The sequence below is a fragment of the Eptatretus burgeri genome, chromosome 10 (assembly GCF_056783735.1).
Source record: "Eptatretus burgeri isolate ZD-2024b chromosome 10, Ebu_testis_v1, whole genome shotgun sequence".
NCBI lineage: Eukaryota > Metazoa > Chordata > Myxini > Myxiniformes > Myxinidae > Eptatretus > Eptatretus burgeri.
In genome coordinates, this window is record NC_140970.1 from 5,728,096 (window position 1) to 5,754,680 (window position 26,585).

At 40.3% G+C, this 26,585-nt stretch overlaps 1 protein-coding gene across 4 annotated transcripts in view; it reads left to right on the plus strand.

The window, feature by feature from the left end:
- Positions 1–26,585, plus strand: part of LOC147017877 (cold-inducible RNA-binding protein B-like) — a 56,557-nt gene that overhangs the window by 27,570 nt on the left and 2,402 nt on the right. For 2 of the 4 annotated variants that reach the window (XM_085896946.1, XM_085896947.1), the window contains exons 7-8: positions 3,277–3,326; positions 4,120–5,466. In XM_085896946.1, coding sequence (XP_085753072.1) covers positions 3,277–3,302 — 26 coding nt within the window. In that variant the 3' untranslated portion in view covers positions 3,303–3,326; positions 4,120–5,466. Of the gene's footprint in view, positions 1–3,276; positions 3,327–3,850; positions 5,467–6,885; positions 6,952–26,585 lie in introns of those variants that run through there. The other 2 variants (XR_015062174.1, XM_085896948.1) reach the window with 2 other exon arrangements.

A 26,585-nucleotide genomic window follows, 5' to 3' on the forward strand; every position in this document is an offset into this window, starting at 1 on the left:
AAAAAAAAAAAAACTGCATCGTATCGAGGAAACAGGAATTCTTATATGGTGGATGACATGAGGTGGTGTTGCGCCACATTCTTGTACAGCCAATTCTGCTTTCGATCTCATTTCAAAGTGAGGCCCAGGAGAACTGACACTTCAGTCAAGCACGCATATTTCGATCGAAAGAAAGATCGCTTCGACCATCTGTGGCATGCAGACATTGCAAAAAAGCCGGAGTTCAGTAATCTGTGGGAGGTTGTGAGAACTTTTGCTACTGTCCCATGGACAGGCTGCAGTTGAAAGGAGCTTCTCGATAAACAAAGGAATTGAGGTGGAAAATCTGAGGCGAGTCCTTGATTGCCCAGAGAGTAATCTGTGATCATCTTCACAATGTCGGAGGGTTGCAGAAAGTTGAACTCGACAAGAAGCTGCTATTGTCTGCAAGTGCTGTACGAAGGAAGTACCAAGATTACTTGGATGAGCAGAAGCAAAATAAACAACTGGCTTCTGTCTCGGACAGAAAACGAAAGATGGAAGAAGAATTATCGGACTTAAAATCGCGCCAAAAAAAAGACTCAAAACAGACATTGACTCTATGCAAAAAATGGTGTACGAGTTTTCATTGATGGCAGAAAGATTTGTCATTTGTTAGTAAAGCTAACAGTTTGAGAGAGTCCTCCAAAAAGAAAGAAAAATAATTGATTGAGTTAGAGAAACTTGTGGTTGAAAATGCTCGGCTTCTGAGAAACCTCTAAGTGCTTGTGGCACTTACGGATGACATGCTAGTCAGTTCAACAAAGGTGACTTGTTGATAACAAGTGACATTAAATGCAAAAACTTCTGAGAAAGTATGTAAAAAGTATTTTCTTCACAGATTTATTAATACAAGTGTGCAAAAAAAAAAAAATTTTCAAACCACGAGCCAGAGAACAACCACACAGGCCGTTCCTTCACTCTCGCGTGCCCATACGTGCGTGGCCTGGAAGTTCGCATATCGTAGTTGCGATTATTCGCAATTTAGTTTTAATGGCCAATTATTCAATTAGCGCCAACGTATTTTGCCTTTTCGCAATGTTATCGCAAGGAAAAACACAAAGAAAAGAGAAGAGGAAAAAAAACGTACGTGCAAAAAAAAAAAAACCTTTCAAACAACCACATAGGCCGTTCCTTCGCTCTCGTAAACGACGACTGGATTGGGGCATTGTGTTTATCTATAAATGTGCATAAGAAATCGAGAAATTATTAGAATACACGAAGTCATCACTTTCCGGAAGTCCATACGTTGTAACCCGTAATGGGGAACGCGGCTGAGGTTCTCTTCCCCATCGGCCACGCCCACGCAGCAATGTGTCTTGTCATTGGTTGGTAAATAAATGGCCATAACTTGGGAGGCACTTGTCCGATTCATATCGAACCTTGAAAAGGCACATCCACAGGGCCCCAGCAATATACCTGTCAAGTTTCAATTAGATCGGACCAGTGGTTGTCGAAACAGCGGACACACACACACACACACACACACACACACACACACACACACACACACACACACACACACACACACACACACACACACACACACACACACACACACACACACACACACACACACACACACACACACACACACACACACACACACACACACACACACACACACCTGGAATTATAGATATACATTTTCTTTTCTCATGCGATAAACAGTGTTGTGTGAAATTGCCTTTAAATATTGCAGCTTAATTGCGGCTTTTAAGATAAGAATGTAAAAGTGTTTTGTTTTTCCAAAGATTTTTAGTTTTTTAATTAATATATACATTTTCATGTTTTATACAGTAAAACAGTATTCGGTGAAATTGCCTTTACTTAAATGTATTGCAGTTCAATCATGAAAACAATTAATAAAAAAGACTGATTATAGAATTTTGTGCATTCCTTCAATCAGTAAATTGTTGAACACAAGGTATAACACAAGCATTATGTTTCCTTGAAAATGACAATTTGTCCTGGAAAACTCCTGGAATTTCATTCAGTCAGGACTGTATGAACCCAGGGTTAACTTTTATGAAACATGAACCATTACTGATGTATTTTTTATCTTTAAACAAAATCAACATCAAAAGACGAATGATGGCGAACATTGCAGAATGCATGGAACAACCTCCCAATGGAATTTGTCCTGAAATTGCACGAAATGATTCCAAAACAGATATCTGCTGCTTTGCCTGAAAAAGGTGGTCACACCAAATATTGCAATTTCATCCATTAATATTATAAAATACAATTCATTTTTGTTTCTTTAATAAAACATGATCATTATAACACCTTTAATTTATTAAAATGTGACGTATACCAAAAAGCTTACGGCCTGGGCTTACACACTGAATCTCGATGGTGAACAAGGATTTTGATTAAAACATTTATGGCTGGTCTACCCCTTCACCAATGGCATTGTCCTTACAACCCTGTATTCCCCATTGGGAGTGGAATGAGATGTGCCAAGTTTCAAGTTTTTTTCCGATCAGTGGTTTGAGATATAATTTTGAAATTTCTTGCATTTAATCCAAGATGGCTGCCATAACACGTGACCTCTGACGTCACAATTATCACGAAAATATTCTGTATGGGGGTGGGGGTTGCTCCTTCCCTGAAAATTTTGGCAATCAGGCAAGTGGTTGCTGAGGGGAAAAAAAGGTTTAAAAACAATAGAGTAAGAAAGGAGTTGAAGAATAATGAGAAATGATGATTTTAGGTGATGTTGACCTTTTATCAAAATTATTAATTTGACTGCTCCATAGTCTCATAATAAAGCTTGGTTGAAAATTTGATGACGACCTCAAATGGCACCCCCCCCCCCCAACTTGTAAAAAGTTGCATCCCAGACAGACGTACAAAAGTGATTACAAAATCACATCTCCAGGCTAATAATATATTTTATTCGTTTAGCGCATTTGAAATACAAATAAATCTCAGTGCCACAGATCCCCTGTAAAGAATTGCATTGTTAAATCCATAGTGTTGTTATTTTATGCTTCATGTAGGTGTTATTTATTCATTTATTTCCTTTACAATGGCATGGCTGATGGAATAGCAAGGGATAAGTAGCAGAAGTACAAATGTAAAGGGAATGAATGAAGGAATAGAAAAAGAGGGTAGGGGGGAGTTTTGCTCTCAAAGCTGCTTTTGTTTTCATATTTGAGGGTTTATTATCATTAGATGCCTGCTGTCACTATTTGCCGGTCTGGGGAAATGAATGCCATAATTGGTGGTGGGGTCCCATTGTCTGGTCTGTAGAGCAAGAGAAGACTTGGAAGCGCTGAGTGCTGAGGAGCAGCCGAGCCAAGGTGAGCTCATTGCACGATTTGCTGGTGCGAATGTTAATGTCAGGGTTCTAAGGTTTGTTTGGGGTTATTTTTTAATTTATTAGGACGTAAATATATTGTGGACTGTAGTGATTACCTTCATCAGAGTTGTTTGTTTCAGTTGTGCCAATGTCGCTGCAGTTTTTCCAAAAATCTTTAGCAATGAAAAACAAAACAGCATAAAGTTGAAATTATTTAACCAATGAGTTAGAAAATTGATGGGCAACGTACATGTGATAATGGGTTTTGGTATTTTTATCTTTTAGTACCACATTGACAAAAAAAAATCTTTCTTAGGTCTCAGAAATAGGTGAAAAGGAGGAATGCATATACTGTATTTTATCTTGCATCAGATCAAGGCATGCAAACATTGAATCTGCCTTCTCCACACAATCATTTTATGGAAGGATTGGTTTCACAATGCGACTTTTAAATGGTGGCATGACTTATTCCCACCTTGAGGCCTGTCTTTTTTTTTTTCTGGCACAAATCTGATCCCATCAAAGGCTATATCACCATCAAGTGGTCTGTTGGTTCATACCTTTGTGTAGCCAAGCAAATACACGCTTACAGTTCACTTGGAAGTGCAGCCTGTACATCTGAACCATACTGAGAAGGCCAGCCAAGTATGCAGCCCGCATCCAGCCACCAAGTCATTACAGTCACCACATGCTTGTTGATCAAAGCAGTCTGTGCCGGCGTTCTCCATACCGTCAGTGCCAGCAGCTCGCCCACCCTGACTGACCACGCCTTTCTCACCAACCTCTCCTTTTAGATTTCTTCATGGATTAACCTGTGAACTCCACGTCCCTAAATGCATCCACGCAGTGAATACTTCCAGGCCTCACGACCCATCCACCATGAAACCTGGCTCAGCTCGGCCTCCTTCATAAAGTGCTATAGATTTGCTTTGCTTTGGATTTTTGATCACAAAGGTTTTTTTTTTTTCATTGTCATGTTCAGCTTTTGTATTATTGATAATTTAGTGCTGGTGTGTTTGTTTTTTTTTTTTTGTTTTTTTTTAATTAATCTTATTTGTGTGGGACGTTTGAATTTTCTAAAGTTGTTGATTGCTCCCCTGATTGTGATGGGTTTTCGGTTTTCTTTTTGACTTTTAAAACTTCAGCAAGCGGGGAAAAACCAAGGTTCATGTTTTCATGTCCATATACTCCAGACCATCATTATAAACGGTCTTTTCAGTGTCCTTTCTCTCCAGCTCAGCCAAGCATAGTCCCACTTTGAGCCTCTTTTTAGTTTTGATCTTCTCAATATCGACAGCCTGGCCACGTTGCTGATGTACTGTTCATCTCATCTGCTCATTAAAAGATTTTTTTCCCATTCCAACCTGCACACTGTACTCTATGAACATGTCTGCAAACTACTTTGGATGCTGCCAACCATGCAGATATTGCCAAAAAGTGCATCCTCTTGAAAAGTCAACAAGCTTCAAATGCAAATGTGGCTGCCATACAATTATTAATTGTGTTGAAGGATTGAAATGAAATAAAATTAAAAAAGTGATAAAATCTTGCAATCTGGTGATGGTATTAGTTGGTGCGACATTGAAAAACCTCAATTTGGATGGGGTGCCCTTGGCAGAGCAATAATTGCTAACGTACATTTTCTGACACAATCATTAAGCCAGTGTTGATTTGTCTTGTGGGTCACTCTAAACTAATCTTAAAATTGTCAGTCTTTCAATGACCACTGTGGTGAGAGGTCAAATTTTATCCTTCAGGGAGGATACTAATATGTACCTTGTTTTTCTTCTCTTGTTCCCCCCCCCTCCTTCACACTAAGTTGGCGATTTTTAAAATTTTGAAAAGCCACAAGCATCTAATGGTGATTTGGTAAACTGTAATGCAACTGATAGCCTGTGAGAGTGTGTTTAACTACACTGGGAAGCGAGGTGTGGCTGTTCTCTCCATTGGAGCAAAAGGGCATACTCGCCTTCACAGACTAGTATTGCATTGTATGAACAATGCAAGGGTTGGCCTTGTCACTTTGGCTGAATCCATAGCTCATGGTGTAGGGAACCAAGGTTCAAAATCCCATATACCTTGTTTGTCAATTTCCGATTCCTTGTAATTCATGTTAAATAAAGTACATTGATTTCTACTTATGTCTTTGCCTTGTACGTGTTTTATGTACAAGCTCCTCCATGAGGCCACAGTCATTGAGTATTGAGCCATAGGGTTTTGTCCATTTTGGAATTTTCTCAATCTTCATTCCCTGTTTTAATGAATTCCCAAGCTCTTTCCATTACTGGCCAAACGGTTAGCTTTCATTTAAGTACAGAGGCAAATTGGATTTATTGTTGCATCATTCACGTGCACAATGATGCTTATTGTTAATGTGTGCACCAACTTTCTTTGAATTGTTTTGTATATTCAATCGGTGATCACTGATTTGGTTACATGATGGAGATGACCTCATGACCAAGATCAAGGCAAAATACTTCGAAGTGGTTTTGCACCTCTGCTGGAGCCAATTCAGTTTTTCCACTTCCTACATCTTTCCACTGACCATTTGCTATTTCCATGTCTTGTGGATTTTTATTTGCATAATTAGGGAAATCAATTATTCATCATTTCTCTAGATTTGAGGTGTGGCATTTGTTCATTTGCCGTTCTCTACAACAACTCGTGCCTGGGCTACTTTTACACTTGCAGTCATCTCATTGTTTCAGGAAAGTGCCACTCGGAGTTTTATCATCTTATGCAGTGAAAGTTGATCTGGATTTATCTTGTCGAGGGCCTTTTCTCGTATTGCAGCATGTTCACAGTTCAAGCCATTTGGCAGTAAAGCCATTGCATGATTCCAATGTGATTAACTTTTCACTTTTATCCTTAAAAACACTTTCATTTCCACCAAAATGTCCAAGCCACTGCCACGTTGACAAACCCAGGACCTGTGTGATTATAACCGGATGCCATCATAAACATGGCAGCCGGGGGTGTCCAGGCTTTGCCCTCTCCCTTCCCGAGCCCAACCAGTGCAAGGCCTCCTTGAACATTGACAGGTCGTCCGCTGCCACAAACCTACCTCGTCCCGCCGTACTTCCTGCCTGAAGCTACGACTATTGCAATCAGCCTCCAGCTGCCCCCCCCATGCAAGTAGAGCAGCTTTCAACTTTCATTCTGTCCAGTGCAAAGTCAGCTTTTACTTTCTTCGTTCATGCCAGATTGTTTCCAGTCTCATGTGCACAGCTCAACTTTTTTCACTTTTGAAGGCCTTTTTCCAAGCCAATGTAGATTTAGATAAACTTAAATGTTTTGTGGGTGAGAAGTGCAGGTTGATTTTGATTTTTTCTTGCTTTTTATGATTGAAATATGAAGGTTTTTTTTTTTTGTTTGTTTGTTTTCGTTAAACCTTGTACATTGTTGAATGCCAGCGATGTTCTTGCTGATCTTTTCATTGTTTGAACTACAATTATTTCAATCGATGCTGTTTCCTTTGCATTGTGGATTGTGATATTGTAGACTGTGATCAGAATTTTAAAATCTTTTTTTTTTATCTGAAACTCTATTTTAATTTACAGGTCAATAAGCATCCTGATGTTGGATGAGAGGCTGGGGAAAAGAAAAAACAAACTTGTATCTCCCAGGTGAGATTTATTTCATTTCGTTTCATCTTTCACATCCTTTGATACCAGAATTGTAGAAAAACTATACACAACCTGTCATTATTTTTCCTGTTCAAATTGGTGGTCTTTCTACTTCAAAATTGATTGAAAATGAATTTTGTCATTAAGACCTTTTCTTCTCCCAAATTTCCTGTCCCCTTCCCCAACAAACCATTGCCAGACCATTGGTATCCAGGAACCAGGAACATTTCGGCTACCACTTCCCCCCCAATCTCGGGTTTCCACTTGTACTCGTCAACTTATTTATGGGGTTTTTTTTTTGTTTACATAGTCTTGTGGAAGAGCGAGCACACTGAACAGATGAGGTAACGGACAAAAACATTATGTAAAACATGCATGCATGGGGGGGACAAGTGGATGCAGAAGGAAACTCCTGGGGAGGGAAAACTGGATAATTGGAAGGAGAAGGGATTTGGACGTGGTTAAAAAGGGGAGAAATATCATGGTTTTTGACTGGGGAAGATCTGAGATGGTGGTGAACAGCTGCTTTGAAGGCCTGTAGGAAATAATGAGATTGAAGAGGATGTGAAAGTTAGTTCCACGAAGGGGAAAAAACAGGGACAAATGAGTGGAGGTAAGCAGTAATCCTGGATTGAGGTAGTTTCATGAGGATGGGGCTGATAGTGGACCTTTTTCGCTCTGCAGAAGACGAAGGGACAAAGCATGGAAAGAGCAGAGGGTGCAAGACCAGAAAGGAGGTGGTAGAAGTCAGGGAGACCACCGACCTGTCTTATAGCAAAGTGATAAGCCCATCGACTCAGCTTCAACACAGTAAATTCCAATGATGTTGAAGTTCCTTGGTTTCCATGGCATCAAGCTGAGCAAGATGTGGGGCAGGGGAGTCAGCCCAAAGAGGAGAGAGGTACCCCTAGCTGTGGATAAGACCTTACAGGTGGTCAGGTGTGCCAAGGAGGGACTTTACGACTTAGGATGCCCGGTTGGCGGCTGACTTTGGAGACCAACTTTGTAATGTGGTTTGCCAAGAAAGATCATGACTGATGGTGCGACCCAGTAGTTTGAATGACAACTTCCTCAAGAGAATTGTTAATAAAGTAGATTGGAGGGTTTTCCAGATGGCCCTTTTGGATAGAGATAGTGAGACTTGTCAGGATTGAAGGACATATCCCATGTGCTTGATCAGCTTGTCATTGTTTTCAAGGGAAGAAGCAGTAGCCTGCCTGTCTGAAGAATGAGAAGATATGTCACAGCAGAGGGTGGTTATCAGCAAATGGATAAAGAGGATTTTCCAGTCAGAAAAATCTTTTTTGAAGATCAGGAAAAGGGCTGTGCCCAGAATGCTGTCTTGGGGGGCACTCCATCCTTAACAGGGAGAGGATTCTATTGAGTGCCACATGTTAGCTCAGAGAGGTAGAGGAAATCTGTAAGCCATGTGTGTAGTTTGCCTTGGATGTCATGTGCATAGCGTTTGCAGAATATGACAGGATGCCAGAGTGTATCAAAAGCATGAGATTTGTCCAGAGATACAGCCCTGATCTCATGTCTGACATTGAGGTCCTCCATTGTTGGGTGAGTGGAAACGGCATGCCCAAGGTGGTGTCAACTGGTCTGAAACCAAATTGGTGATCACAGATGAGGTTGTTGGAGAAAAGGAAGGATTTTTATATCAACTGTCATGATTGATTCCATGACCTTGCTGATGATTGGAAATAAGCTGATAGGTCTGGAGTTGAAGGGGTCAGTTTTTGCACCTTTTATGGAGTGCAGTAATGGTGGATTTCCAAGGAGATGGAAGATGACCGGGTAAGTGATAGGCTGAAAAGGGCAGAGAGGGGATGTGCAAGAGCAGCAGAGCAGCTTTTTCCCTCTTTTTTTTTTTTTTTTTTTTTTTTTTTTTTTTTTTTTTTGGCACTTGAGCCGATACTGTAGCAGAGTTGAGAGCTGAAAGAACCTTCTCAGGTGCATAAGACAAGCCCAGGAGCAGTTGGGTACGACGGAACGATGGGTACCAAAATTGAAAGTTCATTGTTGAGGTTGGGCAGATGTTGTTTTCTGGCTCTCCTGAGAGTGGACATTCACTTGTTGCAGACTTTTTGGAATGCACTATGATTTCCTTCAGTTGGATTTGTCTTGCAGGAAGAGAAGGAAAGTTGTTTCAGAGCAACTGCCTCACCACAGGATTCAGTGTACCATAGGTGGGAAGAAGGGTAGGAAAATTGAAGATGAGATGGGATGAATCTGTGTGAGAGATAGAGATATATAGATATAGATTCTGTGGAAGAATTCCCAGGCTGAGTTAACATCTTGAAGAGAAATGTCTACTTGCAGTCCCTGCCAATCTGCTTAAGTGAAATGCGAGTTGCTGGCGTTGAGGCAGCTCTCTGAGAATAGCCAGAGACGTTGACCTTCACAAGCATATGATCAGATGAACCAATTGGAGTGCAGGAGATATTTGCAGGAAAGTTAGTCATCACCAAGTCCAGGTGGGAGAATTTGCCAATGGGAGACATCCAGGTTTGAAAGCTTACAGATTGAGTCAGTCCCATGGACTCATGGATGTCCTTTGAACTGCCATGGCTGGTGAGAGAGGGGTACCAACACCTCGTGAAGTTGCATGATGACCATTGAAATCAGCACATATGTGTTTCAAAGTTTGCTCATGTCTCTGAGAGCGATATGTAGATGGAGGAATCGCTCTTAGGAGGACGCCACAACACACAGATGAGCAAGAGGTAGAAGCGGAGGGAAGTGGCAGCCAGAGGTACCCCTAGCGGTTGGGAGGTGAAAGGTCAGTACACGGGCAGCAGGAAATTTAGTTATTGGTGTAAAGTGCAACTCTGCCATGGGGGTGTGGTTCAGGTCTATCACATCGGAGGACATCTTTCAGGAGGAAGGATTCTGTTAAACAAATGATATTTGGTTTATCAGCAGTTGCCTGGATTGAGATATATGTCAGGTTGGAGCCTTGAATATTTGAGGTCTAAAAACAGAGATTGGGGGTGGAGGGGGGGACTCTATGCTTTTCCAGATTCCCAACTTTGTTTGACGGATATAAAGATCATGGGATGAGAGATTAGAACGTGCTGTGCTGTGTGATTGGGGGGTGGATGAAGGGCAGAGCAGAAAAACTCCTCAGAAAAATATTCCTTTTGAATAACTATATGGGATTCATAGAATACTTACTCCACGCACTCTTGAGAAGGACTTTGTGCAAGCCAATTCTTCTGGTGGCATATTTGTAATTTAAAAAAAAAAAAAAATTAAATTCAAATCAAATGGAAAACTAAATAAAAATAGGTACTGCATTTGAGTCGTCAGAAGGAACCCGAACAAGCCAAAAGCAAAGATGAAGTCATCAGGAGGAACCTGGATAGGACTCAAGGTTTAAACTGCTGCTCCACCTTCAAACCCATATAGGTGCAGCCAAGTGTGCCTCATTCAAAAAAATTTAAAAAGAACATTTAAAAAATGAAATACTTATGGCTGCCGGACCATGCCTTCGATCAGGTTGAAATTTAAAACGTATATTCCCCATCACTATGAGATCATAATTTTGAAGTTTTGCATTGATTGATGCAGTGGTTCAAGAGATATAATTTTTTTGAATATTTCCATTTCATCCAATATGGCTGCCAAACCATGTGACTTGTACACATGATGTCATAGGTGGGGAACTTTTTGTTCCTCGTGTATATGCGATCATACCTGTTAAGGTTCTGCTCGATCTGTTCAGCCATTTCGGAGATTTTGAAGGTTTTAATATATATATATATATATATATATATATATATATATATATATATATATATATATATATATATATATATATATATATATATATATATATATATATATATATATATATATATATATATATATATATATATATATATATATAGCTGTGGAAGCACGTGACCGATGTCATTAAAAAAAAAAAATTGTTGACCAACTTATCCCGAGATGACCCTCAATTTTCATACTGCTCGGATGTAGCGTTCTACGTATGCAATTATGATGTCAAAACAAAGGGACCCTATGTCATAAAAACTCGCTTATTCACCATGACGCATACTTGACAGGTGCAAAGTATCAATTTATTCCATGGAGTGGTTTCGGAGAAGCAGAGGTCCAACGTTTCTCTTTTTTTCCAACTTGGCTGCCAGACCATGTAACATACGAGGTCCGTCTAAAAAGTAACGGGACTGACTTCACAGAAATTTTATTACAAAAAAATATATTGAAATCGCAGTTTGTCCCCTTCAAAATAGTTTCCCTCCAGTCTCACACATTTGTCCATCCTCTTCTTCCATGCTTCGATGCACCCCCGGAAGTCTTCTGGAATCCTCCGGAGCTCCATCGTCACTGCCCTTTTGATGGCCTCCACATGAGGAAATCGGGTGCCTTTGATTACCCCCTTGAGCTTGGGAAATGGGAAAAAATCAAAAGGGGCCAAGTCTGTCGAATATGGGGGTTGCTCCAGCGTTTGCACGTTCCTCTCCGCCAGAAACTGTCGGATGCTCAAGGCACTGTGAGCAGAGGCGTTCTCATGGTTGAGCACCCAGGCGTTCTCCCACAGATCCCTCCTCTTATCCCGGACTGATCTCATGAGGCGTCGGAGGTCTCCTTGTACACGTATTCTCTCTATCGAGTGCAGCCTGTGGCTGCTGGTTGCATCATTGGTTGGGATGCGGCTTTGCCGCTGATGCAGTGTCCCCCTTACCAGTACACTGGTGCTCATTTTGCTGACCTCGGAAGGATGACAGGCTGAGTCAACCTCCTGGTGTATTTTTAATTCAGCAGCCAACGGGACTTGCACTCAGGACCCTAGGATCCCAAGCCACCACCCTAACCACTAAGCCAACACCAGGCTTATTGTACACGTATTGATTCACTGTTTGACCCTGTTGTAGAAACTTGAAGTGGATGATGCCCTTGATGTCAAAAAACGCGATGAGCATCACCCTGACCGATTTCGACATCCTTGCTTTTTTTGGTCTTGGTGATGCTGGACTTTTCCACTGACAACTCTGCCGTTTGGTCTCTGGATCGTATTTGAATATCCACGATTCATCGCCAGTAATAACTCTCCCGAGCAGGTCTGGATCGTCTTCGAGGCGCTCAATAATGTCTTGACAGACAGTGACTGCTGTTTCTGGTCCTTGGACAACAGCTTGGGGACCATTTTTGTGCACACCTTGTGCATTTTGAGATTTTCAGTGATGATGCTCCAGACAGTGTCCTTGTTGATGGAAAGTTCCTCAACAATCATCCACCCCGCGAGTCGATGATCTGCGTGTACAATCTGCTTCACACGCTCTATGTTGTCGGCCGTTCTGCTCGTTGAAGGTCTTCCAGACCGTGGATCGTCTTCAACCTCCTCCCGTCTCTCTTTGAACCTCTTGTGCCATTCAAATGCACGTGTACATAACATCGTTTCTTCCCCATGGACTTGCTGCAGCATTGCGAAGGATTCGGAAGGTGTTTTGCCAAGCTTGTCAAGAAACTTCAGATTGGCTCTCTGCTCACGACTTATAGCGCAACGACTCAGAATCGACAACATGTAAAGCACTACCGGTAAAAAAAAAATCACACAATGAGCGGTCAACCATCACCAATCGTATATGTTGCGAAAGACTGACGCAACCCGTTCATTCAAGTTGTGTAAGTGGAGCACACAGCAGGCTCAGTCCTGTTATTTTTTTGACGGACCTCGTATGTCATAATTATCATGAAAAAACGTTCTGCATGAGTAGTTGCATCGATGGTGAAAATTTGGTGTCAATCTGACAAGCAGTTCCAGAGAAAAGGGAATAACAAAATGCAGAAATTCGCGTGTGCATGTACGGGACTGATTGCGGAACCCCGCTTTTCGCTGCGCTAACGCGTGCTCGGAAGAAGAGATGTATCATGGTGAAGAATATTTGCAGCTTTTGTGAAAGACGTGTCCGATGTTTGTTGTTGAAATGCTGAAATGCATTTTTTTTTTCTTTTTTAAGAATTACAGTGGTTATATTTAATGAAGTTTCAGTTTGGAGAAAATAGGGTGGGGGCAATGTCAAACCAGGAGCAGAAAGAAATTCAATATAAACTAGAACTGCCACTTTATAACTGCTGGCAGTGATGACCGGGTACCCAGACGTCCGCCTTTGATAAAACATGAGACTAAAATGAGAATTTTGCAGTTTCCTTTCAATAGGATAAGTGGTTGCAGAGAAAACATTATTTAATAGTGATAAAAATGCAATCTTACTTCGATACAGCGCGGAACTGATGAGTTACAAACCGGGTAGCACAAAGTGTTCAATCTAGTTATTACGTATGCAGTTAGCCCTTTTTCCTGGGGACATTGTCGGTATCAATTGAATTGTTATTCCTGCACCTTCAAATGCATTCAGGTGCAGCCAAGTGAGCCTTCTGGGAAAAAAACAAAAATCGAAGAGTTATCAGATTCAAATAATTCAATAATTCTGGCTGCCAAACCGTGTGGCTGATCTGGTTGAAATTTTAAACCCACGTTTCACGTGTCTGCTAAATTATAATTGTGAAGTTTCACATATATAGAAATAGCAGTTCCAGAGTAAACATTATTTAATATTCATCCTTCAATCCAACATGGCTGCCAAACCATGAGACCTATCAATTAGAAATTAACAAACTTGTATTCACTGCTCGTGTGCAATATGTTTGTGAAGTTTCCCCTTGATCTGTCTCGCCGTTCTGGAGAAGATGTTTGAAGGTTTAAGGGTAAATTCAATATGGCCACCAAACCATGTGACCTATCAATTAGAAATTAACAAACTTGTGAAAGGATATCTTGGGGGAAGTGTGAATTTTTGCCTCTGTCCAGCCGTTCTGGAGAAGAATATTTTAAAAAATTTATTAATTTTCCATCCAAGATGGCTGACGAACCATGTGACCTTTGACATAATTTAAATTCTGCTTCCAATCGTGGAGTGGAACACGTTTGTGAAGTTTCGTGTAAATAGGATAAGGTGCGTTTTTCTATCCAAGATGGCCGCCAAACCATGTGACTTGTGACATCATTTTTACCATGCGTGCATACATGATAGTAGATAGGAGTTGCAAATTTTCACTTCGATATATGAAGTGGTTCCAGAGAACATTATTTTATATTTTTCTTAAATCCAACATGGCTGCCAAACAATGTGACCTATCAATTATTCATTAACAAACTTATATCCCTACTCATGCAGAATACACTTGTGAAGTTCCCCTTGATCTGACCAGCCGTTCTGGAGAAGATTTTTTTAATTTATTAATTTTCAATCAAAGATGACTGACGAACCATGTGACCTATGACGACATAAATTTAAATTCTGCTTCCAATCTTGTAGTGGAACACGTTTGTGAAGTTTCCTGTTAATCGGATAAGGTGCGTTTTTTTTATCCAAGATGGCCGCCAAACCATGTGACGTTATAATTTTTAGCGTATTTGCAGGCAGGGGATGATTACAGTTGCTAAGTTTCGCTTCGATAGGTTATGTGGTCCCAGAGAAAACTTAATATTTTTCTTAAATCCAACATGGCTGCCAAACCATGTGACCTATCAATTATTAACAAACTTGTATCCCCTACGCGTGCAGAATAGACTTGTGAAGTTTCCCCTTGATCTGACCAGCCATTCTGGAGAAGATGTTTGAAAGTTTTAGGGTAATTTCAATATGGCCGCCAAACCATGTGACCTATCAATTAGAAATTAACAAACTTGTGAAAGGATGTCTTGGGGAAAGTGTGTGTGTGTGTGTGTGTGTGTGTGTGTGTGTGTGTGTGTGTGTGTGTGTGTGTGTGTGTGTGTGTGTGTGTGTGTGTGTGTGTGTGAATTTTTGCCTCAATCTGTCCAGCCGTTCTGGAGAAGTAGATTTTTAAAATGTATTAATTTTCAATCCAAGATGGCTGACGAACCATGTGACCTATGACATAAATTTACATTCTGCCTCCAATCGTGAACTGGAACAGGTGTGTGAAGTTTTTGTTAATCGGATAAGTTACGTTTTTCTATCCAAGATGGCTGCCAAACCATGTGACTTGTAATGTCATTTTTACCATGTGTGCAGACATGATGTTCGATGATGGTTGCAAATTTTCACTTCGATAGATTAAAGCAGTTCCAGAGAAAACATTATTTAATATTTTTCTTGATTCAAACATGGCTGCCAAACCACGTGACCAATCAATTATTCATTAAACATACATTGCGTTTGCTTGTGCAATATGTGTGTGAAGTTTCCCCTTGATCTGATCAGCCGTTCTGGAGAAGATGTTTGAAGGTTTTATGCTTAATTCAATATGGCTGCCAAACGATGTGACCGATCAATAAGAAATTAACAAACTTGTGAAAGGTTGTCTTGGGGAAATTGTGTGAATTTTTGCTTCAATCTGTCCAGCTGTTCTGGAGAAGATTTTTAAAATGTATTAATTTTCAATCCAAGATGGCTGATGATCCATGTGACCTATGACATCAGAAATTTACATAGTTTCATATCATGTAGGGGAACAGGTGTGTGAAGTTTCTTGTTAATCGGATAAGGTGCGTTTTTCTATCCAAGATGGCCACCAAACCATGTGACTTGTGATGTAATTTTTACCATGTATGTAGGTAGATGATGGATGCAAATTTTTGCTTCGATGGGTTTAGTAGTTCCAGAGAAAACGTTATTCAATATTTTTCTTAAATCCAACATGGCTGCCAAACCATGTGACCTATCAATTATAATTATTAACAAACTTGTATCCCCTACACAAGGAAAATACATTTGTGAAGCTTCCCCTTGATCTGACCAGCCGTTCTGGAGATGTTTGAAGGTTTTAAGGTAAATTCAATATGGCCGCCAAACCATGTGACCTATCAATAAGAAATTAACAAATTTGAAAAAGGACGTCATGGGGAATGTGTGTGTATAATTTCGCCTCAATCTGTCCAGCCGTTCTGGAGAACAGGATTTTTTTTTTTTAAATTCAAAACAGGATGGCTGCCGAACCAAGTCACCTATGAAATAATGTTTTTTTTCTTCAGTGAATTGTGTAGATGAGGCTCAAGAAATTTGAGAATTTTCCTCTGCAGCGTTATACTTGATGAATTTTCACCGGGATACCGCTTCACTGATGACGTCACGAAAAATCACCCGTTTTCCCGATGGGAAGTTCATTAAAATGTATGAAGCGAAAGAATTTTCCATTGCATGGTTTCAGAGATTGAGGTCCAAAGTTTATCGGTTTTTTTCAAGATGGCGCTCATACCACGTGACATATGACGTCACAATTATCAATTAAGTTTGCTGTCAAAAAAGATACGTACTATGGTGAAAATTTTGTGTCGATCAGACTGATTGATTGATGATTGAAAATGATTTTTTAAAGCGAAAGAACCCAAAAATTGCCGGCGGAAAAAGAATGAAAAAATAATAAGAGATAAACAGAAGAAAAACTAGAGGGGGAGCACTTGGTAGAGTGCAAAACCTCCGCCGCCAATACTGCAAGGTCACGCAAGTGAACCTGATATCCTTTTCATTCAATTTGACGTCAACAGTGCTCAGAGTTATAGTTTGCAACTTTCCCTTTTACTTTTAACTTTTACATACTCAATTAATTCGTTATAACTACATTTCTTGAGACAGAAATTGATTTTACGTGGGTATATCCACCTGAAGTTCCAAAATCAGCCGCAATTATAATTTTGGCATGTTTTTTGTTGGAAATCACTTGTAACATGTAGAAATGCAAAAAAAATTCGAAATTTTGTTGGAAAAAAAGTTGCAAATTTTTTTTTTCTCCAACAATTTTTTTTTGGGGGGGGGGGGTGGACATCACTTAAAACATGTAGAAATGCAAAAACAAAATTCAATTTTTTTTCAAAATGGCCGCCATAGCGGCCATATTGGATTTTGGACCAAGTCCAAAATCTAATGGAATGATCCTTATACCATACCAAATCCCCCCACCAAGTTTCGTCAAAATCCGTTGGAGTTTTTCCGTAATACTGTTCACAAACAAACAGAAAGGGGTGAAAACAGTAACCTCCGATCTTCGATGGCGGTGGTTAACAATAGGTTACCCAGTCCATTTGACTGGGTACTCTAATTATTAGTGTACCCAGTCAGGACTGGGTAACCTATTGTTTTTTCTTTTTCCGCCGGGTGATTGTTCTTTTTCTTTTTCCGTTATATTGTTCCTAAAAAATGGGGAACACGGGTGATTTTTCGTGACATCAGTGAAGTGGTATCCCCGTGAAAATTCGTCAAGTACAACGCTGCATAGGAAAAATCTGAAATTTCTTGATCCTCATCCACAATTCACCGTAGAAAACATATTATGACATCATAGGTGACTTGGTTCGGCAGCCATCTTGTTTAGAATTTTTTTTTTTTAATCTTCTCAAACAGCTGAACAGATCGTGGCGAAATTCCACATGTATGACCGCCTCTCCATGACGAACAAAAAGTCCCCCCCCACCTTTTAATGCACGACACATCGTTTGGCAGCCATATTGGATTAAAGGGAAAATATTAATTAATGTTTACTCTGGAACTGCTACATCAATAAATGTGAAACTTCAGAGAGATGATGCAGCAGACATTCGGAATGAAGTGTTTAAATTTCAACTCGATTGGCCCCATGTTTTGGCAGCCATGTTGGATTGAAGGATAAATATGAATTAATGTTCACTCTGGAACCGCTGCTTCTATATATGTGAAACTTGACAATTGTAATTTAGCCGACATGTGAAACGTGGGTTTAAAATTTCAACCCGATCAGCCACGCGGTTTGGCAGCCAGAATTATTTAATTATTTGAATCTGATAACTTTTCGATTTTTTTTTTTATTATTTTTTTTTTATTTTTTTTTTCCAGAAGGCTCACTTGGCTGCACCTGAATGCATTTGAGGGTACAGGAATAGCAATTCAATTGATACCGACAATGTCCCCAGGAAAAAGGGCTAACTGTATCAGTAATGAATAGATTGAACACTTTGTGCGACCCGGTTCGTTACTCGTCAGTCCCGCGCTGTCTCGAAGCAGGGCTGTGTTTGTAACACTATTAAATAATGTTTTCTCTGGAACCACTTATCCTATTGAAGGGAAGCTTTGCAAAATTCTCATTTTAGTCTCATGTTGTATCAAAGGCGGACGTCTGGGTACCCGGTCATCACTGCCAGCAGTTATAAAGTGGCAGTTCTAGTTATTATTATTATGAACGAGAAGATGAAATCCCGGGTTTGACCGATTCATGTTTTGGGGGGATTTTTGTTCTGCTTTTTCCATGGTTGAAGACCTGAAAGGTGATCCCTGCTTTGACAATCAGCTGAACAAAGCAAGTAGGTTTTGGTTTGTAGTTTTAGTGAAGAGATTCCAACTTTAGTTTTGTATGTAACAGATGGGGTCTGTTTTGTTACCATGGGTGCCTTGGGCCATGATGGGCCATGTTTTTTTTCCCATGCCTTCCCCACATTGAGCATACTCTGATTATTAGGGCTTCAAGCATGGCTGAGGCTCTATTGAAATCGTTCGTATTATTATTATTATTAAAGGTGTTTTTATGTTCTACTGACCGATTTTGTGGCGGATCTGGAGGGAAAACTGTTCGATGAAATTGAACGAAACTTCACAGGATAATTACTCACCCCCTGAAGTTTATACTATGAAACATTTGATGACGAAGGTCACGTGGTATGGCGGCCATATTGGATTTTATCCAAAACCTAAAAACATCTTCTCCAGAAGGGATAATCTGACAGCCTCAATCTTTTGCACACATTTGCAAAGTTGCATGGGAATGTAAAGTTGTTAATTTGGTTGAAATAGTTATTTAATTTATATGATTTTAAATGATGCCGATTCGCCTCATTAAATATGCAAAATATGCAAATGAGAGTTGAAAAAATTTAATGACAGATTTAGATAGCACATCAACAGGGGACTCCCAATATATTTATACTATGTCTGTATTTGCCCCCAGTGAGCCCCCAGCGCCCCCCAAAGTTGAAAATGACCCATTTTTGAAATGTCATAAAATGAAAACAACGCTTGGAGTAAATTCAATGAAACTTATCCATTTAATTACTCTCCACCTGAAGTTTATAGTTTAAAAATTTTGATGACTTAGGTCACGTGGTATGTCGGCTATATTGGATTTTCTCCAAAACCTAAAAACATCTTCTTCTCCAGAAGGGATAATCTGACAGCCTCAATCTTTTGCACACATTTGCTAAGTTCCATGGTGATGTTAATTTGTTAATTTGGTCGAAATCGTTACATAATTCATGTGATTTAAAATGATGCCGATTTGCCTCATTAAATATGCAAAATATGCAAATGAGAGTTGAAAAAATTTAATGACAAATTTAGATAGCACATAAACAGGGGACTCCCAATATATTTATACTATGTCTGTATTTGCCCCCAGTGAGCCCCCAGCGCCCCCCAAAGTTGAAAATGACCCATTTTTGAAATGTCATAAAATAAAAACAACGCTTGGATGAAATTCAATGAAACTTAACCATTTAATAACTCTCCACCTGAAGTTTATACTTTGAAAATTTTGATGACGTAGGTCACTTGGTATGGTGGCCATATTGGATTTTCTCCAAAACCTAAAAACATCTTCTTCTCCAGAAGGGGTAATACGACAACCTCAAACTTTTGCACACATTTACGAGGTTCCATTGGAATGTTAAGTTGTTAATTTCGTCGAAATCGTTGCATAATTTATATGATTAAAATGATGCCGATTCACCTCATTAAATATGCCAAATATGCAAATGAGAGTTGAAAAAATTTAATGAGAGATTCTGATAGGCCTTGAAGAGGGGACTCCAAATATGTTTACACTATGACTGTATTTTACCCCAGTGAGGCCCCAGAGCCCCCCAAAGTTGAAAATCACCCATTTTTGACATGTAAAATGAAAACCAAAAAAGATAGACAAAAAGTGACCACAAATTCTGGAAGATATTTTAACGTTCTACAAGTTCGCCATTTACATTAATATGCAAATGTGGAGTTATTGGACTTTTTTGGGGACTTGAAAATTTGTCCAGCCTCGATTTGTCCAATGTGAAGTTTCTTTCTCTATCATGTATTGCTATGGGCTTTTCAATCCTTCATTGAGATAACGTGAGGGACCCCGTAGCTGGACCCCATTGCAGACTTGAACTAACTTTCTAACTCGGAAAACCCATATCATGTGACAGGGTGATATTGTTAAAATGGAGGCACGCCTTGAAGCCCGGGATTACTGGTTTACCAGTTTTAATTATGCTTGTATTTTTATTTACATTGTAAATAAAATCGTGTTAATTTGATTGGTATCTCTAGGACGCCTTTTGTTGCTGGCATCGTCCCATTGGAGAAAGCCGTTAAATTTCATGCAGGGATACCTTTTTCACCACCCAGTGTTTGAATTTGAATTTGGCCAACCACCTTTCAGCTAACCCCAGGCCATGTCGCACTTGTACGGGGTGGTGTGAGCAACATATTTACCTTGTGTGCGTGTGTTTCATGACTGCAGTCGCATCGGCCCAGATGCACCGAGCCGGATTGAGAACAAAATCGCACCTTAACCTCAATTTGGTCTGAATGGCACACCGGATTCCTCCTCCCACCATGCTACTCAAAATGGCGACTTAAAGCAGCTCGTAGCACTTTATTTGGTTGGGGTGGGGGGGGGGGGAGTGAACTTAAACCTGAATGTTGTTTGTCCTGTCAAATCTGTCCTTTATATGACAAACTGAATGGTTTTATGATCATGGCAACTCGATAACCTCAAAGGAGACCTAAATCACATATTTGTGTATTTATGAAACAGGGATGGGAGAACTGGGAACATGAGAACCTTTTCTATACAACTTCGAAATATGCTCCAGGTTTTAGACAGACAAAATGACTTTAATGAAATAAACCTTTCGGGACCCAAAGGGTACATCACAAGAGAAAGACCAGAATATGCAACAAGACTGAAAAATAGCCGTTGCAGCCCACTCGGGACTCTGGCGTTTATCTGTTGAACCAAAAATATTTGGCGTTGCAGTAGCTTCAACTTTACAAATATAATTGCAGCAGGGGCTGCTGCAGTCTGGTGTTAACTGAAACACGCAGCACATACAGTACTGTCTGCAGCATGTACAGTATCTCATGTCATGGCCAAAAATATTGGCACCCTTGCACTTTTTTTCAAATAATGCACCGTTTCTTCCAGAAAATTATTCAAATTTAAAAAATCTTGGTATCCACAGATTTATTTATTTGGTTTGCAGTGGAACAAAACAAAAAAAGCTGAAAAAAATTACTGAATCTTAGCTTATTCCACACAGAAGTCCTAAAATGATCCAGACATTATTGGCACCTTTTATAAGTTGTTAGAAATAATTAGATTTCAAGCAGGTGATTCTCCTTTACTTTGGAATTAAACTAACCTGTGGTGAGTTTCAGGTGCCTGCAACATAAAAATCACTCATTCAACCAGTTTGAATAGAGAAAAGGAGTCATTCTGCTGTTTCCTGTCACTGTAAATCGCAATGAGCATGGAGAAAAGAAAGAAAACCAGAGAATTGTCTGAGGTCAGACACAAGATTGTAGCCAAGCATGGACAATCTCAAGGCTACAAATCCATCGCCAGAGACATTGATGTTCCTGTGTCCACCGTATGCAATGGCATCAGGAAGTTTAAGGCTCATGGCACTGTCGCCAACTTCCCTGGACATGGCTGCAAGAGAAAACTTGATCGAAGATTGCAGTGAAAGATTGTTTGAATGCTGGAGAAAGCACCTCGTTCAACTTTCACCATCTGTCGCCAACTCTGAAAGGGGGTTCTATGGTAGGAGACCCAGGAGGACCCCACTGCTGAGAGAGACACAAAAGAAAGCCTGACTGGAGTTTGGTAAAGCACATCATTTCTATGTTTCCAGACAACAAAATGAAGCCTTCAAAGAAAAGAACACCTTCCTTCCAGTCAAACATGAAACATGGAGTTGGTTCAGTGATGCTTTGGGACCTGTGCTGCCTCTGGCACTGGGTGCCTTGAGTGTGTGCATGGCATCATTAAATCAGGAGATTACCAAGGCATTTTGGGGCACAATGTTTAACCCAGTGTGAGAAAGCTGGATCTCTGTTGAAGGTCATTGGTCTTGTCGCATGACAATGACCCCAAATGCACCCTTCAAATCTGGGAGAACTGGAGCAGTTTGCACAAGAAGTGTGGGACAAACTGCCAGTAGAGAGGTGTAGGAAGCTCATTCATGACTATAGGAAGTGCTTGACTGCAGTTTTGTCCAAAGGCTGTGCTACCAAATATTAAGTTTTGGGTGTCAATCATTTTGTCAATGCCATTTATTTTTATTTTCTGATTTAAAAGGATGTATTAAGTTTTGAATCAAAAACAAAGGTTCTGTAATGTTAACAGTGAAATAAAGAATTGTGAAGACCAAATACTTTTGTCAATTTCAACTTATTTTTGGGGAACATTGTGAATTATTTGAAAAAAGCACAAGGGTGACTATTTTTGGCCATGACAGTAGGCTTTGCTGAAAAGTTCAAATACCTCTCCTCTCTCATCTGGCAGTCTTTCATTTCAGGAGAGCACATACATTTCCATATTACCTAATATTTTGTACAAATTTTTTAAGTCAAGCAACAGCTGTAATGTAAAGATTTAACAGTGTCACGCAACAGCCAGCTGTAACCAACATAACAAATACAATTTTTGTTGGCATTTGTAGGGGCAATACAAATGCAGGATTGACTCGAGGGGCACTCAGTGGAGCACACACCTCTGCCATGCAATGCCAGATCCATCAGAACATATCGGGCCCAATAAATTCTTGAAATATCAGGCTATATATCATTTTTAACCCCATCTCTCAATGGTGAAGAATCACTTTAAAAATTAAATAATTATCGGATCCGGATTTGGATCTTCACCAAAATCGATTAATCCTTGTTACACACCCAACCTGTCCACCAAGGTTTGTACGAATCCGTCCACAACTTTTTGAGATAATCTGCACACAAACAGACAGACGGGTGAAAACACAACCTCCCTTCCACCTTCGGTGGCAGAGGTAATTAAATGAGAATTATATTCACCAATGAAAACCAACAATCAAAAGTTGAATTGTGGGTCGAAAGCTTAGGTGGCTCAAGAGGAAGATGGAGGACATGTGTCCAGTTTTGTATGGGAGGACAAAGGAGTAGAAAACCGGACGAATGACCACCCTGTTCATGATGTATGAGTTTATCGGTGAGATGAAACATAACCGCATGTGGAAAATGGGGTTTACTGTAGTCCAAATAACCACTGAGTATGTGGAGAGCATACATCTGTTGACTTAATTTTTGTTATGAAAATGAGGATAATTATCGTTTGCAGTTTACTCAAAAAAGCAATCCATGTGACAAGCTGGTGATTAATGCTGCAAAAGGTACAACTTGGAATGGTGCTGTGGTATAACATGCCAAGCTGGTATTTTTTGTCTGTAGGTATACATATACTCTATCTTACAAAATTTAATAAGGCAATTCTCTATGTATGTGTATGTGTGTACATCTGAACATCATAGAAAAAAACACAGAGCTGTGCTGATCTCCACCCAATTTTGCATACGTGTTGGTACTACCCAGGGTCAGGTCATTGGCACAAACCCACCCCCCTTCGAGCGTGCAGGTGGAGTGGGTCGACTACTTACAAATTTTCGCCTGTACACATGCCACCGTGCAAGTGCCTTACTGTGACCCCCTGCTGCAGACGGGGGAATATTAGCCATAGCACAAAATATATTTGCCCCAGTATCCCCCAAGGCTACTCGAGGGAGCAGGTGTTTTCTAGTCAATGGAATAACAGCAAACAAACAAGGTTTCATTCTTATTTTTGTGGTTTATTCCAATATCACTTGTTACATGAAACATTTGTATTAAGGCTTCTGGAAAACATTTTGGCCTGGAAAACTCATGTGGAATTTTTTTTTAATTATTATTATTTCTTTTGTTTTGACATCAGTGGGCTCACATTAGTATCTAAATAAATAAATATTTTTTTGCGCAGTTTCCAAAAATACGTAATGGTCCATTATGTATTTATATATATATGATGTACACATCATTGACACAGTAAGTAATTCATGTGATACATCATGCACTCTATCTTTACAAATTATGGCAAATTTTTCTTATGATAGAGAATTTGGTTGGTAAAGAGAGTAAAAGGGGTTCAGTTTTGTTCTTCACTTGCATTATTCTTGCACGATAATTTATAAAGACGACAGTCGATGACCGTTCATCATAGGTAGCAGGCGAGTGCTCAGCTCGCTATCTCAGTAAATATTACAGCACAGGCCGCCGGTATCATTATAGCAGATCGCCGCGTGCACAGGTTGATATCGGTATCACCGTTGTGGATCGCCTTGTCAGTAATCGTCGGTAAAAGCACATCCAATTCATATAAAATATCCATTTGCTTTAAAAACATCCGCAAGAGCAAAGAAAAGTGTGATTGCTTGTGCTGTGCTCGGGTGCTGAGGGTTAAAAGTTAAAACCTACTGTGTACCTACTTTCCTGTACGTCTTAACGTTATATGTTCCACTTCCAGGTGTAGCAGAGTGCATCAAAGCTTCTTTACTCGTATACAGTATTTAAGGATTGTGAACACCTTTCTTTGATTTGTTGGTGATTGTTTACTGATATTAGCAGAGTACCTGCGCTTCGGGTGATCTTGTTCCAAGCACGGAACACGTTCTTCTGACGCATGTCTTTATTTGGGCAGTGGATAGTCAATTTACAGCTCTGTCCTCTATGAGGGTCTCTCCTTTTATACGCAAAAATATAATGCATGAAGCAAAAATATACCTCCTGCTTATAATTCAAAACAACCCACAGTACTGGAATATAGAGGGGAGAACAAGTATTTGATGCACTGCCGATTTTGCAGGTTTTCCCACTGAGAAAGCACGTCGAGGTCTGTAATTTTTATCGTAGGTACACTTCAACTGTGAAAGACGGAATCTAAAACAAAAATCCTGAAAATCATATTGTATGATTTTTAAATAATTAATTTACATTTTATTGCATGAAATAAGTATTTGATACATCAGAAAAACAGAACTTAATATTTGGTACAGAAACCTTTGTTTGCAATTACAGAGATCAGACGTTTCCTATAGTTCTTAACCAGGTTTTCACAGACTGCAGCAGGGATTTTGGCCCACTCCTCCATACAGATCTTCTCCAGATCCTTCAGGTTTCAGGGCTGTCGCTGGGCAACACAGACTTTCAGCTCCCTCCAAAGATTTTCTATTGGGTTCAGGTCTGGAGACTGGCTCGGCCACTCCAGGACCTTGATGTTTCTGACGGAGCCACTCCTTTGTTGCCCTGGCTGTGTGTTTTGGGTCGTTGTCATGCTGGAAGACCCAGCCACGCCCCATCTTCAATGCTCTTGTTGAGGGAAGGAGGTTGTTGGCCAAGATCTCGTGATGCATGGCCCCATCCATCCTTCCCTCAATACGGTGCAGTCGTCCTGTCCCCTTTGCAGAAAAGCATCCCAAAAAATGATGTTTCCACCTCCATGCTTCACGGTTGGGATGGTGTTCTTTGGGTTGTACTCATCCTTCTTCTTCCTCCAAACACGGCGAGTGGAGTTTTAACCAAAAAGCTCTATTTTGGTCTCATCAGACCACATGGCCTTCTCCCATTCCTCCTCTGGATCATCCAGATGGTCATTGGCAAACTTCAGACGGGCCTGGACATGCGCTGGCTTGAGCAGAGGGACCTTGCGTGCGCTGCAGGATTTTAATCCATGATGGCGTGGTGTTTTACTTATGGTTTTCTTTGATACTGTGGTCCCAGCTCTCTTCAGGTCATTGACCAGGTCCTGCCATGTCGTGCTGGGCTGATCCCTCACCTTTCTCATGATCATTGAGGCTCCACGAGGTGAGATCTTGCATGGAGCCCCAGACCAAGGGAGATTGACTGTAATCTTGAACTTCTTCCATTTTCTAATAATTGTGCCAACAGTTGTTGCCTTCCTCACCAAGCTGCTTGCCTATTGCCCTGTAGCCCATCCCAGCCTTGTGCAAGTCTACAATTTTGTCCCTGATGTCCTTAGACAGCTCTCTGGTCTTGCCCATTGTGGAGAGGTTGGAGTCTGATTGGTTCAGTGTGGACAACTGTCTTTTATGCAGATAACGAGTTCAAACAGGTGCAGTTAATACAGGTAATGAGTGGAGAATGGGAGGGCTTCTTTAAGACAAAACTAACAGGTCTGTGAGAGCCGGAATTCTTACTGGTTGGTCAGTGATCAAATACTTATTTCATGCAATAAAATGCAAATTAATTATTTAAAAATCATACAATGTGATTTTCAGGATTTTTGTTTTAGATTCCGTCTTTCACAGTTGAAGTATACCTATGATAAAAATTACAGTCCTCTACGTGCTTTGTAAGTGGGAAAACCTGCAAAATCGGCCGTGTATCAAATACTTGTTTTCCCCAATGTAAATGTAGGGACAGGAATACTGTACTGTAAATGGTAGAGACTTATAATACCCTCCCACACGTGGAGGCGGTACACATGATGCATATTTACATAGAAAATTTGCGTCACCCCCCCCACCCCCCACCCCCCATGACACCCAA